The following is a 14069-nucleotide window of genomic DNA, read 5'->3' as shown; positions in this document are numbered from 1 at the left end:
GTAACTGCTTTATCTTAGAGAAGCCATTTCCTGTAATTCTTTAATAGTAGCAAAAACTTATTGAGCTCTTACTATGCGCAGACACGGTTCTAAGGTATAATATCTTGGAGCCGTAGGTATTCGGATTATTACTATTATTACAGTTAACTTACAGATGAGGAAATTAAGACCGGGGAAGGTGAGTAATTTGCTCAGGATCGTATACACGGATACGGCAGCGATGGGTACAGAACCCTTAACTATAGTACTCTGCAGGGTCACTTTTAGGTCCCCTTCTGTTTTCTTTTGATAGGTAAATTGTTTTGGTTAAGCTATCCGTGAAAAGCTCTTAAGGATCAAAGTGAAAACCTGCCTAAAGCCAAGTGCTTTATCCCGCTCCAGTCAAGGACTCAGCATTTTGCATTTGAATCCTGCGTGGCGGGAAGCTGAAGGCAGGTGACGGGCGGGGCTAGGAGGAGCCGCCAGGCCTCCGTCAGCCAATCAGAGCAGGCAGGAGCCCCCCCTGCCCCCCCCAACCCCCGACAGCCACGCGCCAAAATTCCAAACGGGACCTCTTCCCGCTACCCATCGTCTCCCTCCGCCGAGTTCAGCGAGCCGGAACTATATAAGAAAAAGAAGTCAGCGTTCTCCCGCCACTGTCCGCTCAGGTCCTGGGCACTGTCGATGCAGGTCCTCCTCAACTTCAACCCGAAGTATTTAGGCCGGCAGAGGGGCGAAAAGTTTCGAGCCGGCCGTTTAAGGGACGCGGCGTGGGCGGGACAGGCAGCGGAGGGATTCTGGGTGCGCGCGGAGAGGCCGCTGGCGCGGAGCTAGTGGCGCCAGAATTCGGAGCGCGGAAGAGCCTGAGCGGCTGTCGGTCGTACGCGAGCCCGTCTCTCGCCACGGGCGCCGGGCGAGGAGACAGGGAAGATGGTGGTTCTCCGCAGCAGCCTGGAGCTGCATAGCCATTCCGCCTCCTCGGCCACGGACCCTCTGGACCTGTCCAACGAGTTCCTCAGCCTGGAGCAGCTCGGCCGGAGGCGGCTCCGCTCGGCCCGTGCCGCCGAGCAGTCCGCCGTCACCGTCGCCGCCGCGGGCGTGAGTACCGGCCTGTGGCGGGCCCCTCGGGCCGGGCCTGCGGGACTGCCCGCGGCGGGTTGGCCGGGTGGGGCCTGAGGGTGGGCGGTGCGGTCCGGGTGACAGTTGGTGGGGGGTGGGGGGTGGGGGGAGGTTGGGAGGAGTGTTGTCGAGGACAAGTAAGATGGAAGGCTTCCTAAGGTCGGAGCCCGAAGGGGTGTGGGTCGGGGCAAGAGATCAGGCAGTCTGGAAGAGGGCTAGGCGGTTCGTTACTACCTCATTTCACGCAAGAGCAAACCGAAGCCCTCTGGAATCTTGGTTTGTCGGGCTGCCCCACCCCCATCTCACACACCTCCCTAACCTATCTCCCAGGCTCCTGCCCTAGGTTCGCCTCTGTCGAGAGCAGCCCACGTTTACTGACTCCCTACTGGATGCACGATAGATGCTTTAGGGGCCACGGGAATAGAAAGATTGTAATTCAGGTTCCCTGACCTTCATTTGCGATCCAGAGAGGGTCGGTAATAAGAGCGCCGTGAATAATACCAGGTTGCATAATGTGGAGAGATGGAGACCAACATTTCATGTACACCTTCTTCACTTAAGTCTCGTTAACAGCTCCATGAGAATGGATAGTTATGGTATCTGTTACAGACGAAAAAATGGACTCAAAGTAGCCAGTGAGGGGTAGATCTAAAATTGGAACTTAGATCCTCTGCCTCCAAAACCTTTCCTTTTCTCTTATATCATGCTGCAGTTACAAACAATGTCTATAGGGGAAGTTTCCAAGGGGGTGGAGCAGTAAAGTCTTGAAAGAACTGCTTCTCTTTCTAGGTCGAAAGTACAGATTGGATTTTTTGATTGTACAGTCAGGGCCGGGAGGTGGGGGGAGGCCCTCCACCTCCCTACCGCAGCTGCTGAAAGAGGCACAGGTGGAGGAGACAGCGTTAACGAAAGGCTGGAGAAGTTGGAGCAACGCTAGAAAAGTTAAGGCAGCAGGAAGTAGTTCTCTTTGAGGAGGGTGGGCATGGGGCTGAGAAAAATAGGACCGGATAGAGGGTTAGGAAGTGGGAAGTAAGAATGAGAGGCCAAGGGGGAGAGAGTGACAAAACAGTTAAGGGAGTGATCGCTACCTGAAACTAGTTGTCTGTATCTTTTGTAGGCACCCTGTACTAGTTGCTCCTCTACTGAAGGGAGTGAAAAAGTCTGTTTAATCTCTGCAATTGTGATTCTGAATTGAAAAAATAATAATTTCCTGACTTTCAGGATCACACGTTGTGATTGAGATCTCAGGAGGGCAGACCCTTCTGCACTGAACTCAGGTCCCTTGACTTACTAACAACCTATGTTCAGAAAATCTAATTATTTCAATAAATATTTATTGAATATTATCTTCTGGACAGCGCTAGATCCTATGACTGTAATGATGTATTGAGCACTGATTAAGTGACATAGGCGCTTAAAACAACTCTTAGTTTTGAATCTCAGCTTACCAATAATCTACACTTGTTAAAAGAGGTGATACCACATGTGTAGTGAGGATTAAATGTGACCATGCCTGTAAGGAGATGACCTGGAACACTTGGCATATAGTTAGGACTCAGTCATTGTCAGCAGTTAAGACCACAGTCAATTTTAATGCCCACTCCCATCTTTCCATTTCTTCAGGCCAAGAACCTGAGGGTCGTCCTGACTCCTCTCTCATTTCATATTAGCAAATTCTGTTGGCTCTACCTTTTTTTTTTTTAAGATTTATTTATTTATTTGACAGAGCGCACAAGTAGGCAGAGCAGCAGGCAGAGGGAGAGGGAGAAGCAGGCTCTCCACTGAACAGGGAGCCTGACGTGGGGCTCGATCCCAGGACGCTGGGATCATGACCTGAGCAGAAGGCAGCCGCTTAACCAACTGAGCCACCCAGGCGCCCCTGTTGGCTCTACTTTCAAAGTATATTTGGAATCTGACCACTTCTCAGATCCTCCATCGTTGCCATGCTGGTCTAAGCCATAATCCCTAGGTTGTTAAAACAGATTCTTGACTGGCCTCCTGGTGTTCCACCCTTCTATATAATGATCCCCTTCCACAACCGTCAGTTCTCAGTATAGCTTACAGAGTGATCTTTATAAAAGTCAGGAACAGTTGATCACTCCTCTGCTCAAAAATCTCTGAGTAAAAGTTGAAAAGTTTGGGAGTAGCCCTACGCCCCTTTCTCTTTATGATGACATCCTCTTCCATTTTCCCCCTGCAAAACCTAGTCTATTCCAGCTGTATTGGTCTAGCTGCTGCTCGAATACCAGGGCCTTTGTACTTGTTCTCCCCTCTGGTGGGAATACTCTTCCCCTGAATATCTGCATGATTCATTCCTATTTTCCTTTTACATTTAAAATTTTTTTTTTAAAGATCTTATTTATTTGACAGAGAGAGAGACAGTGAGAGAGGGAACACAAGCAGGGGGAGTGGGAGAGGGAGAAGCAGGCTCTCCGCCGAGCAGGGAGCCCGATGTGGGACTCGATCCCAGGACCTTGGGACCATGACCTGAGCAGAAGGCAGACGCTTAACGACTGAGCCACCCAGGCGCCCCTATTTTTTTAATTTTTATAGAATCTCAGAACTCATAGTACTTAACGTTTTCCAAGAATTTAATAATTATTAATTCTCCTAATCTTAAGAGGTAGATATGATCATCTTTGTTTTGCAGGTGAGAGAACTGAGACATGGAGACCTAAATAACGTGCTCAAATTTACCTTTATAATAAGTGATAGAGCTCCAGGTTCTACCTAGGAGAACCTAGGAATCTGTCTCTTTCAAGTCTGCTAAAACTTCACCTTTTCAGTGATGCTTACCCTAACCATCTTATTTAAATTAGAGATCGCTCTCATTGACATGCCTCTTTACTCTGCTTTGTGCTTCCTTATTACTTACCACTTTCTTACATGTTCTATTAAATTTCTACTTTTTAAATATTTTATCTCTCCCTAAGTCAGAATGTAACTCTCTTCTGGATTTTGACCTTTTGTTTGGTATTGTATTTCTAGGACCTAGAATAGAGCCTAGAGTGTAATAGGTGCATAATAAATATTCGTTGTTAACTATCCTTGCGCTAAAGGAACTTAGTCTAGCAGAGAACTAACATGTCAATATACTGAGACTATTTGCCATTCTTGCCCTATCAGGGGTATGTGGTGGCTGAGCGGTTAGCACTCAGATGGATTTTGCAGGGTGAAAGGGATTTTTTTTTTTGCCAGGCTAGGATTTCCAGTAGGGATTATACCTTTTTGAGACATAGAACTTCTGTCTTCTATAAATTCTCCATAGACCAAATTATAATCAAAGGGTTACTTGGCATGGGATTGGATCAAAAGAAACGGATAGCCCTGAGGGGTAATGTATTCATGCTGTCAAAGCCCACCAGTACCAAAAATGAAACATACCTTTGTGATTGGAATATTTTCTAATTTGGGGACTCACATTCAATACATTTGATTTAATTACAGCTTGCTTTTTACATCAGTCATGCACGTCAGAAACTTAACTCCTGATCACCCTGATTGTATTTAGGTCTTCTTAGCTCCTCAGCTATATATTTATTGACAGATCATTTTTTAGGGTAAGTTACCTTTAAAGATGGTTAAATTTATTCATATTAATTTGTTAACTTGGATTTTTCTTTATTTCATCTGGGAAGCTGACCTTATATTCAATTTCTGAAGGTACTTATAGTCACCTATTTATTAACCTCTTTCTACCTTTACATTTTGAATATGTTCTCAATCAGCTGGGCTTAAGGATTTGCTTGTTTTTGGGTTTTCCTCCTAACTTGTATGGGTTCCCTGAAGTTTTGTTTTAAAATTGTTTTTCTGTTTGTTTGTTTCTTAAACTTTTATTTTCATCTTAATTGGATCACAAGATCTAGCATTTTCATCCATTCAGATGCCTCTTCTGTGGTTCTTTTTCTTCGAGAGTCAGACTAGCCATTGCCGATTTCTGTGCTTTTGCGGATCTGAGGTTCTTTGATTCATTAAATTTAGGGTTGTTTTCATGCTAATAGTAGGGGATAGTATCTCATGGACAGTAGTGGAATGATGAGTGTACATTACTTTTACGTTGTGTTTACATACATTTTTATTTTTCTATATGTTAGGTAAAATAAAATATGCTGTGGTATGTAGAAGGTACTTTTTTAAGTTGTCTATTTTAAAAGTTTGAAAAGTGCTGTAAATGACACAAATGTACAACATATGGGAGATTCTTTAAAACTTGGTGTGTAGGGCGCCTGGGTGGCTCAGATGGTTAAACGTCTGCCTTCGGCTCGGGTCATGATCCCAGAGTCCTGGGATCGAGTTCCACGTCGGGCTCCCTGCTCCTTGGGAGCCTGCTTCTCCCTCTGCCTCTCTCTCTCTTCTGTCTTTCATGAATAAATAAAGTCTTTAAAAAAAAAAAAACTTGGTGCGTAACACAACACAGAAAAATGAAAAGTGTCCAACTTAATAAATTATCACAAAGCATAAATAGGGATATTTTGACATATTGCTGTGACTGTTGCATCCTAAAGTTGAGTGACATGGCTGCTCTGAATTCAAGTGTGTACTTGTTTTGATGTAATAATAGGTAGTCCATTTTTGTCAGTTTGTGTTAAAGACCGGCCTTTGATTTTATGCTTAGAAGTTGCAACTTTTAGAACAGGGATCTGACGAAATAGTGTTTAAGATGGATTATAGTCAACAAATGTAGAGCTTGGAAGACCAGTTAAAAGATTATAATATTGATAGCTACCAATTATATAGCACTTGCTGTGTACCAGGCATGGTACCTGATATACACATAATACATTTGCCTTATTAAGTAACTTACTTTTGGGCACTTGGGTGTCTCAGTCATTAAGCGTCTGCCTTCGGCTCAGGTCATGATCCCAGGGTCCTGGGATCGAGCCCCACATCGGGCTTCTTGCTCGGCGGGAAGCCTGCTTCTCCCTCTGCCACTCTCCCTGCTTGTGTTCCTTCTCTCACTGTGTCTCTCTCTGTCAAATAAATAAATTAAAAAAAAATCTTTATAAAAAAATAAGTAACTTACTTTTTTTAAGATTTTATTTATTTATTTGACAGAGAGAGAGAGTTAGCGAGAGCAGGAACACAAGCAGGGGGAGTGGGAGAAGGAGAAGCAGGCTTCCCGCTGAGCAGGGAGCCCGATGTGGGGCTCGATCCCCGGACCCTGGGATCATGACCTGAGCTGAAGGCAGATGCTTAATGACTGAGCCACCCAGGCGCCCCTTAAGTAACTATTATTATTACCCTCACTGCTGATATGGAAGTCAAGGCGCAGAGACCTTATGTAACTTGGACAAGATTGTACAGCTCTAAGTGACATGCCAAGAATCAATCCAAGGCAGTCTGTCGTTAAAGAGTTTGGGCTCTTAATTGGTACACTATTATCACAATAGACCAAAGTAGAGAAAACTAGAGGCTAAATTAAGGTGATTCTAGAAGGAACAGAGAAAAAAATGCCAAATAATACTGCAAGGGGTCTGAGAGTTGTTTAGATACAAGAGAGGGAAGGCAGTGTTGTTTCCAGCTAAAGAGGTGAACTGTAGACCATTGGGAATATGCCAGAGAGGTTAGGGCTATATATCTTTGGGAGTCACCTATATAAAAGTGGTAGGTGAATTCTTGAAGGTGAATAGAAGACATAACAGAACACAAATATATTTAAGATCAGAGGTGGGGGTGCCTGGGTGGCTCAGGCGTTAAGCATCTGCCTTTGGCTCAGGTCATGATCCCTGGATCCTGGGATCAAGCTCCGCATCAGGCTCCCTGCTCCAAGGGAAGCCTGCTTCTCCTTCTCCCACTCCCCCTGCTTGTGTTCCGCTGTGTCTCTCTCTGTCAGTCAAATAAATAAAATCTTTAAACAAAAAGAAAAAGATCTGGTGTAATGGCTATATTTTAAGGATGAATTATGTTTTTTAAAAAGTATCATGTGAGTATTTGAAAGGAAAATGCATATCTCACATCACTATGCCCAGTATGCTTGCGTCAACACTGAGCTATGTGCAAGCCTTAGTAAGTATTACATGATGGCTTTCTCCTTTTTATACAAAACTCTACTATGTTATCCACATGAGTTAAATAAGTTTGAGAAGTTGTTTTAAAACACTACTTCTGAATAAAATGCCCAAACCAAAAAAAAAAAAAAAAAAGTATTGAAGTATCATGTGAACCAAAGGATCAAAGCATTTAAAGAAGGGAGTGATCAGCTGCATAGAAATCAGTGAGGTAGAGCAGAGGCCATTGGGTTTCACTTTTGGGAGATAGTTTTGGGGCTATTGTAAGAGCTGTAGAGGTACAAATCAAATTGCTGAAGCTTGTGGAGTAGATCCATGGTGAAGACTTGACCACACCTATGTTTAAAGATGAAGCTAAGGAGAGATACCACAGCTTATACTGGGTTAGAATATTCTGATCAAGTTTTCAAGGAGCCCTATATCTGGATGCCTATGTAACTCTGATTTAAAATATCCTGTTTACACCTCATTTGTTGTATTGATACTTGAATTGATTCAACCAGCTAACCCACATACATATTTTTTGTTATGAATTTAAAGCTTCGATAACCTTGGTCTTTTGTGGGAAAACAATGTATTAGTATATTTCTATTATATAATTGTGTCTACTTTGGGGAAAAGCTTTTGTTAGTCTAGTTGCTTCTTGTCTACTAACATACTGATTTTGAAAGATTATAAGAGACCTAAAAATTTAACACAATATATTTTTTCCTCTTTTAAAACTCCACTTTTGAGGAACTGTCAGTGCTCTCAATATTTAAGTAGATTTTAGCAAAAGAATAAATGAGGACACTACATCTCCAGGTTTAGTTTTCAGATTAAGTATGTTTTCTCTTTTGTTTTTTACTTCTTAGGAAAATTCTTTCTAGTAATGCACGTTGAAAAAATGTAAAAAATAGAAAGTGGAAGTCCTCATCTCTATCATCCAGTGATAATTACTGTTACCAGTTGACATGTAACTTAACCTCTTGAGAATTATTTTGAAAAGCTGTATTAAGGGGCGCCTGGGTGGCTCAGTCGGTTAAGCGACTGCCTTCGGCTCAGGTCATGGTCTCAGGGTCCTGGGATCAAGCCCCGCATCAGGTTCCCTGCTTGACAGGAAGCCTGCTTCTCCCTTTCCCACTCCCCCTGCTTGTGTACCCTCTCGCTGTCTCTCTGTCTGTCAAATAAATAAATAAAATCTTTAAAAAAAAAAGATTAAAATGTGACTGTTTTAATAACTGTGCTAGTTTCCTTAGGAAATCAGATGTATACAGGATAATTCATCTAGAGGTATTATAACAAAAAACTTGCAGATAATTTAAATATACATTAAGCAATTTATTAAATTGATTCCTGTAATAACTGGAATACTAGGCATTCATTTTATTTTTATTTTTAATTTATTAAATTAATAATAAATTTAATTTATTCTTAAAGCTGAAGACAGACGCTTAACGACTGAGGGGCAGGCGCCCCTCATGTTATTTTTCAAAAAGATTCATTTACTTATTTTGAGAGAGTGAGTGAGCAGGGGGAGGGGCAGAGGGAGAGAGAGAGAGAATCCCAAGCAGACTCCTGAGTGTAGAGCCCAAGGGGGGTGGAGCTTGATCCCACAACCCTGAGATCATGACCTGAGCCTAAACCAAGGGTCAGCCACTTAACCGACTGAGCCACCCAGACACCCCTAGTCACTCATTTTAAAAGGTTTTTAGAAGATTTGATGGCATGGGGAAATGTTTTGTATTATTAGAAAAAAGTTACAAAACATAAATAATATCCCAATTTAAAAGTCATGGGAATATGATTGTATAGAAAAAGAATAGTTTATGTACCAAAAGTTTAACAGTGGTTATCATGGGTAGCTGGAGTTAAGAGTGACATTTTCATCTTTGTGCATTTCTTCATTTTTTCCAATTATAATGGGCATGTATTGGTTTTATTTTTATATTGCTTTTATAAGAAATATTTTTGAAAGTTGTTATTTTAAAACTTACCAGTGTGTACCTCTGTGTAGGTGATTCCCAACGAACCTGTTTTGTTTTTTTGTCCACACAGTTAAGGAAAGCTTTTCTTTATGCCTAGTTCTAATTTAGAGAGTATGAACGAAGCCACTCACTATGCAAATCAAAGATTCACTTATACCACTTATAAAATTAAATCTTCCAAGGGGCGCCTGAGTGGCTCAGTCATTGGGCGTCTGCCTTCAGCTCGGGTCGTGGTCCCAGGGTCCTGGGATCGAGCCCCACATTGGGCTCCCTGCTCAGCGGGAAGCCTGCTTCTCCCTCTCCCACTCCCCCTGCTTGTGTTCCCTCTCTCACTGTGTCTCTCTGTCAAATAAATAAAATTAAAAAAAAAAAATGAAATCTTCCAAGATTTTCCAGGGAATTTTTTTTTCCCGGTAGTTAGCACCCCCCCCCCCTTTTTTTGGCTTGTAGACAAACCTTTTTTATTATCCCCAGGAATATGGTGACATTTACTTTCTTTTTTTATTGTAATAATTAATTGTAGATAATATAAAATGTACCATTTTAACCATTTTTAAGTGTACAGTTCTGTAGCATTAAGTACATTCATTTTGTTCTGCAACCATCATCACTGTCCATCTCCAGAATTTTTATTTTCCAAAACTGAAACTCTGTACCCACTAAATAACTCCCCATTCTTCCCTCCTCCTAGCACCTAACAACTACCTTTCTTTCTGTCTTTATGAATTTGACTACCCTGGGCCCTCATATAAGAGGAAACATACAATATTTGTCCTTTTATAACTGGCTTATTTCACTTAGCATAATGTCTTCTGTTTCATATTTGTTGTATTAGCATGTTAAAATTTACTTCCTTTTAAGGCTGGATAATATTCTACTGTAAGTACCACAGTTTTTTAATCCATTCATCTATCGATGAATATTTGGATTGCATCTACCTTTGGACATTGTAAATAATGCTGCTATGAATAGGAGTATACAAATGTCCGCTTTCATTTCTTTTGAGTATATATCCAAAAGTAGGATTGCTGGATCATACGGTAATTCTGTTTAATTTTTTGAGGAATTGCCATATCATTTTCCATAGTGGCTGTACCATTTTGCATTCCCACCAGCAATCTACAAGGATTCCAATTTCTCCACATCCTTGCCAACACTTATTTTCTCTTTTTTTATAATAACCATCCTAACAATGTGAAGTGACATCTCATTTGTGGGTTTGATTTTGTATTTCTCTATGACTAGTTATGTTGGGCATCTTTTCGTGTGTTTATTGGCCATTTGTGTATATTCTTTGAAGAAGTGTCTATTTAAGTTTTCTGCCCATTTTTTGTTGTTAAAATATAGGAGTTCTTTATATATTATGGATATCAGTCCTTTGTCAGATATATGATTTGTAAATATCTTCTTCTATTCCATGGGTTTCCATTTCACTCTGAATAGTGTCCTGGCACAAAAGTTTATAATTTTGATAAAGTCCAGGTTATCTATTTTTTCTTTCATTATCTGTGCTTTCAGTATCATATCTAAGAAATCTTTGCCAAATCCAATGTAATGAAAGTTTTCCCCTTTGGGGCGCCTGGGTGGCTCAGTTGGCTAAGCGACTACCTTTGGCTCAGGTCATGAACCTGGAGTCCAGGGATCAAGTCTCGCATCGGGCTCCCCGCTCAGCGGGGAGTCTGCTTCTCCCTCTGACCCTCCCCCCTCTCATGCTCTCTCTCTCTCTCTCTCTCTCATTCTCTCTCTCAAATAAATAAAATCTTTACAAAGAAAAAAGAAAGTTTTCCCCTTTGTTTTCTTCTAAGAGTGTCTAAATTTTTAGCTCTGCATTCTCTGGTACATTTTTAAGGTTTTCCTTAAAACGATTTTGCTATCTAAGGTTTACCCCATCCGCATTGGTTTAAATAGTTAGAAAAGAGGTCATTTCAGTCATCCTTTAGTGTTGACATTAAAAAATAAAACTATTGCATCAGTCTTTTTATCCTCTGGAATTTAAAAACCATAGTTATTTGATACCTGTCTTGGCACATTAAAAACATAATACATAAACATGCTCCTTTAGCAATCAGAAATTTTATCTTGATTCTTTTTTTCCTCTTTTACTTTGTATTTCAAATTCACGTAAGCCTCAGCATTTTATCTTGATATATTTTTATACTTAAAAGTAATTTAGTAAGTATCCTTTCATACTTGTAAAACAAAATTTGAATTTTTTTACTTTTCTGTGATCACAAGGCTCTAAGAAAATATAACAATATTCAATTGATGCAAACAACAAAAGCATACTTATTTTGATTAAAAATGCTGAAACAGAAAGTAAGATTTCATTGGGATTTCATGTGATTGAAATCCCCCACCCCCACCCAGTTAGTTCTGTGGAAGAATCTTATTGCTGAAGACAGTGTTTGGCGTCAGTTCCATTGTTTTATAAATGTAAGCACGGAGAAACATTGTTCATATAAATAAGTAGACAGTAATGAAAGGAGTTTAGCAGTGCCACTCAGGTTTTCTGGCTTATATGCCAAAAAACACTTGCCAAAATTATTTTTCATGGTCTCTTAGCTTGATTAGGTCTCCTTTCAATTTTGTTGAAAGCAGAGAATTAGAAGCCACCTCACAAAGGAAAGAATTTGTTGCCTAGCTTTGTCATTCAGTTTCTTAACACCTAACACTAGTGTTTTTCTTTGTTTGGCTTTAGGAAGGTTTTTAAAGCCTCGAGTCAGTCCACAGTAGTAAGATTCAGAATGAGTGAGAGAGGTGACTTTCTTTTGTAAAATAAGAGAAAGGTAAATGAACGAGGATGCCTTCTCAGGCAGATCAGTTTTAAGAAAAAGTACATAGGGAAGTTAAGAATCTGGAAATAGATTCCCATAAAATTTTTCTTGGAAAGTCTTGTTATACTACGCCTATCTAAGATGTAGGTGTTCATTTTCAAAATAATACACCTACCTAAAAGTGTAGATACTCCTTTTTCAAATATCCTTACATATAGGTGCACTGATAAAAGTGATTTACAAACCATACATATCACTAATATTTTATGAAATACCTGTCTAATTCTTAACACAAATCCTTGTGGATTAAATATCCTTATTTTACTTGTGAACCAGTGAAATATTCTGCTCAAAGCAAAATTAAATGACAAAATGTCCTGATAACACAAAATGAAATGAATGTGTAAAGCCAGACTAAGTTAAGGGGAGGGTATACTAATGTTGCACGTTTTTAAAAATACTCCCTGTTTTTCAAAAATTATCAATTTTCAGAGTAGTATGGCATGTAATTAGAGAGTTATTAGGTACTTTTACCTTCTCTTTTTATGTGAAAGTAGCCTTTATATGATTTCAGAGAGATGTGTATGAGCTTTTAGATACTTTATGACAGAACCTCTGTAGCTCATAAAGAAGCCACTAAGAGAAACTCTAGTCTATTGAGCAATAATAAAGTCACATAGAGCATTGTGGTTTTTACAGATTAACATACATAAACAACCTTTGAATTCAAGTGTTGCATCATCTGGGTGAAACTATGAAAGAGGTGGTAGTAACTCCTTTTTATCATCCAAGCCCAAATTACAATTCTTTTTTTTTTTTTTTTTTAAGATTTATTTATTTATTTGAGAGAGAGAGAATGAGAGCGATAGAGAGCACGAGAGGGAAGAGGGTCAGAGGGAGAGGCAGACTCCCCGCCGAGCAGGGAGCCCGATGCGGGACTCTATCCCGGGACTCCAGGATCATGACCTGAGCCGAAGGCAGTCGCTTAACCAACTGAGCCACCCAGGCGCCCCCAAATTACAATTCTGATGGTTCAGTTATTTTAAAGTTGCTGCCAGTGGTTGCACGGCAGGCAATGGTTTGTGTATCTTTCTAATTTCTGTAGCCTTAAAATAAAGGAGTATTTAGTGTTATGAACTATTACAAGTTTTTGTCATTGGTGGAAAACTTTACTAGACCGCTTGCTATGAAATAGAGCTATAAAACATCAATAAATCTTATATTAGCCATTTCATAGACATTGCTGATAATGTCTTTATCATAAAATGATTATTTAGTTTAAATACTGTTGTAGTTTCTCGGGAGATACAAAATGATGCTGCCCAAAAAGCAGTTGTTACAAACTTGTAATCAAAGAAAATTTCTCAGGAGGAGTTTAACTTGGGAATTCTAACTGAAGAAAAACTTAGATCACTTTCTCATTTTTCTTAAAGGATGGGTCTTCAGTTAAAGAAGTTGAAACCTACCACCGGACACGTGCTTTAAGGTCTTTGAGAAAAAATGCACAGAATTCTTCAGATTCTAGTTTTGATAAGAATATGGAAATAACAGAGAAACATGCTAATGGAAGGCATTTTACAAGGTAAAACAAGATGGTTGAATGCTAATTTAAAATAGTTTTAAAGTAATTTAGGATTTGCATTTAATTTTTAAGTGTATTCTTGCCCAGTCATCAAAGATTCCAGGGTTGCAAAATGTAACTTGAAATGAAATTGCCACAAATGAATATTACTGAATTAAAATTTTAATATGTACCCAGTTTGTTTTTATTTTCTTGTTCAAAGACAGTATTTGTGGTATGTGTGAGTGCAGCTGACAGAGTTGCTTGGTAACTACTTGAGTGTGTGTGACTTTGTGATTTTAACTTGCTTGTGATATGTTGTTCTGCTTCATACTTAATACAAAGCCTTTATTCAAAATAGTAGTTATTTTTCTCGTCATTTTCGAGTATTCTCATTATCAAGTATTTCATCAATTCTGAGTTATTAATTTGTATGTTGGTGCACTTGTAAAAGCAGTCTTCACCTAGGAAATGGAACATGATTTTTTTTTACTTGTCTAAGGGAACTAGATGATTTATACATATTTAAATTTCATTTCTCAAGAACCCTGAGAATTCCACTTTAATACTCCAGGAATTATTTTTAGTGAATTAGGTAGTTAGGTAATTCAGGGAACTTGGATTTGTTTGGTTTGCGGCAGATTTATATCTAATTAGCAAA

At 39.8% G+C, this 14069-nt stretch overlaps 1 protein-coding gene across 1 annotated transcript in view; it reads left to right on the top strand.

The window, feature by feature from the left end:
- Positions 1 to 652: 652 nt before the first annotated feature.
- The window catches only part of ATAD2 (ATPase family AAA domain containing 2), a 72083-nt gene continuing 58666 nt past the window's right edge, over positions 653 to 14069 (top strand). The window contains exons 1-2 of the mRNA XM_027568789.2: positions 653 to 1077; positions 13281 to 13429. Of these exons, the coding sequence (XP_027424590.2) occupies positions 910 to 1077; positions 13281 to 13429 (317 nt within the window). The 5' untranslated portion in view covers positions 653 to 909. The remainder of the gene's footprint in view (positions 1078 to 13280; positions 13430 to 14069) is intronic.

The sequence above is a fragment of the Zalophus californianus genome, chromosome 4 (assembly GCF_009762305.2).
Source record: "Zalophus californianus isolate mZalCal1 chromosome 4, mZalCal1.pri.v2, whole genome shotgun sequence".
NCBI classification, from domain to species: Eukaryota; Metazoa; Chordata; class Mammalia; order Carnivora; family Otariidae; genus Zalophus; species Zalophus californianus.
This window is presented reverse-complemented; position numbering and strand designations above follow the sequence as displayed.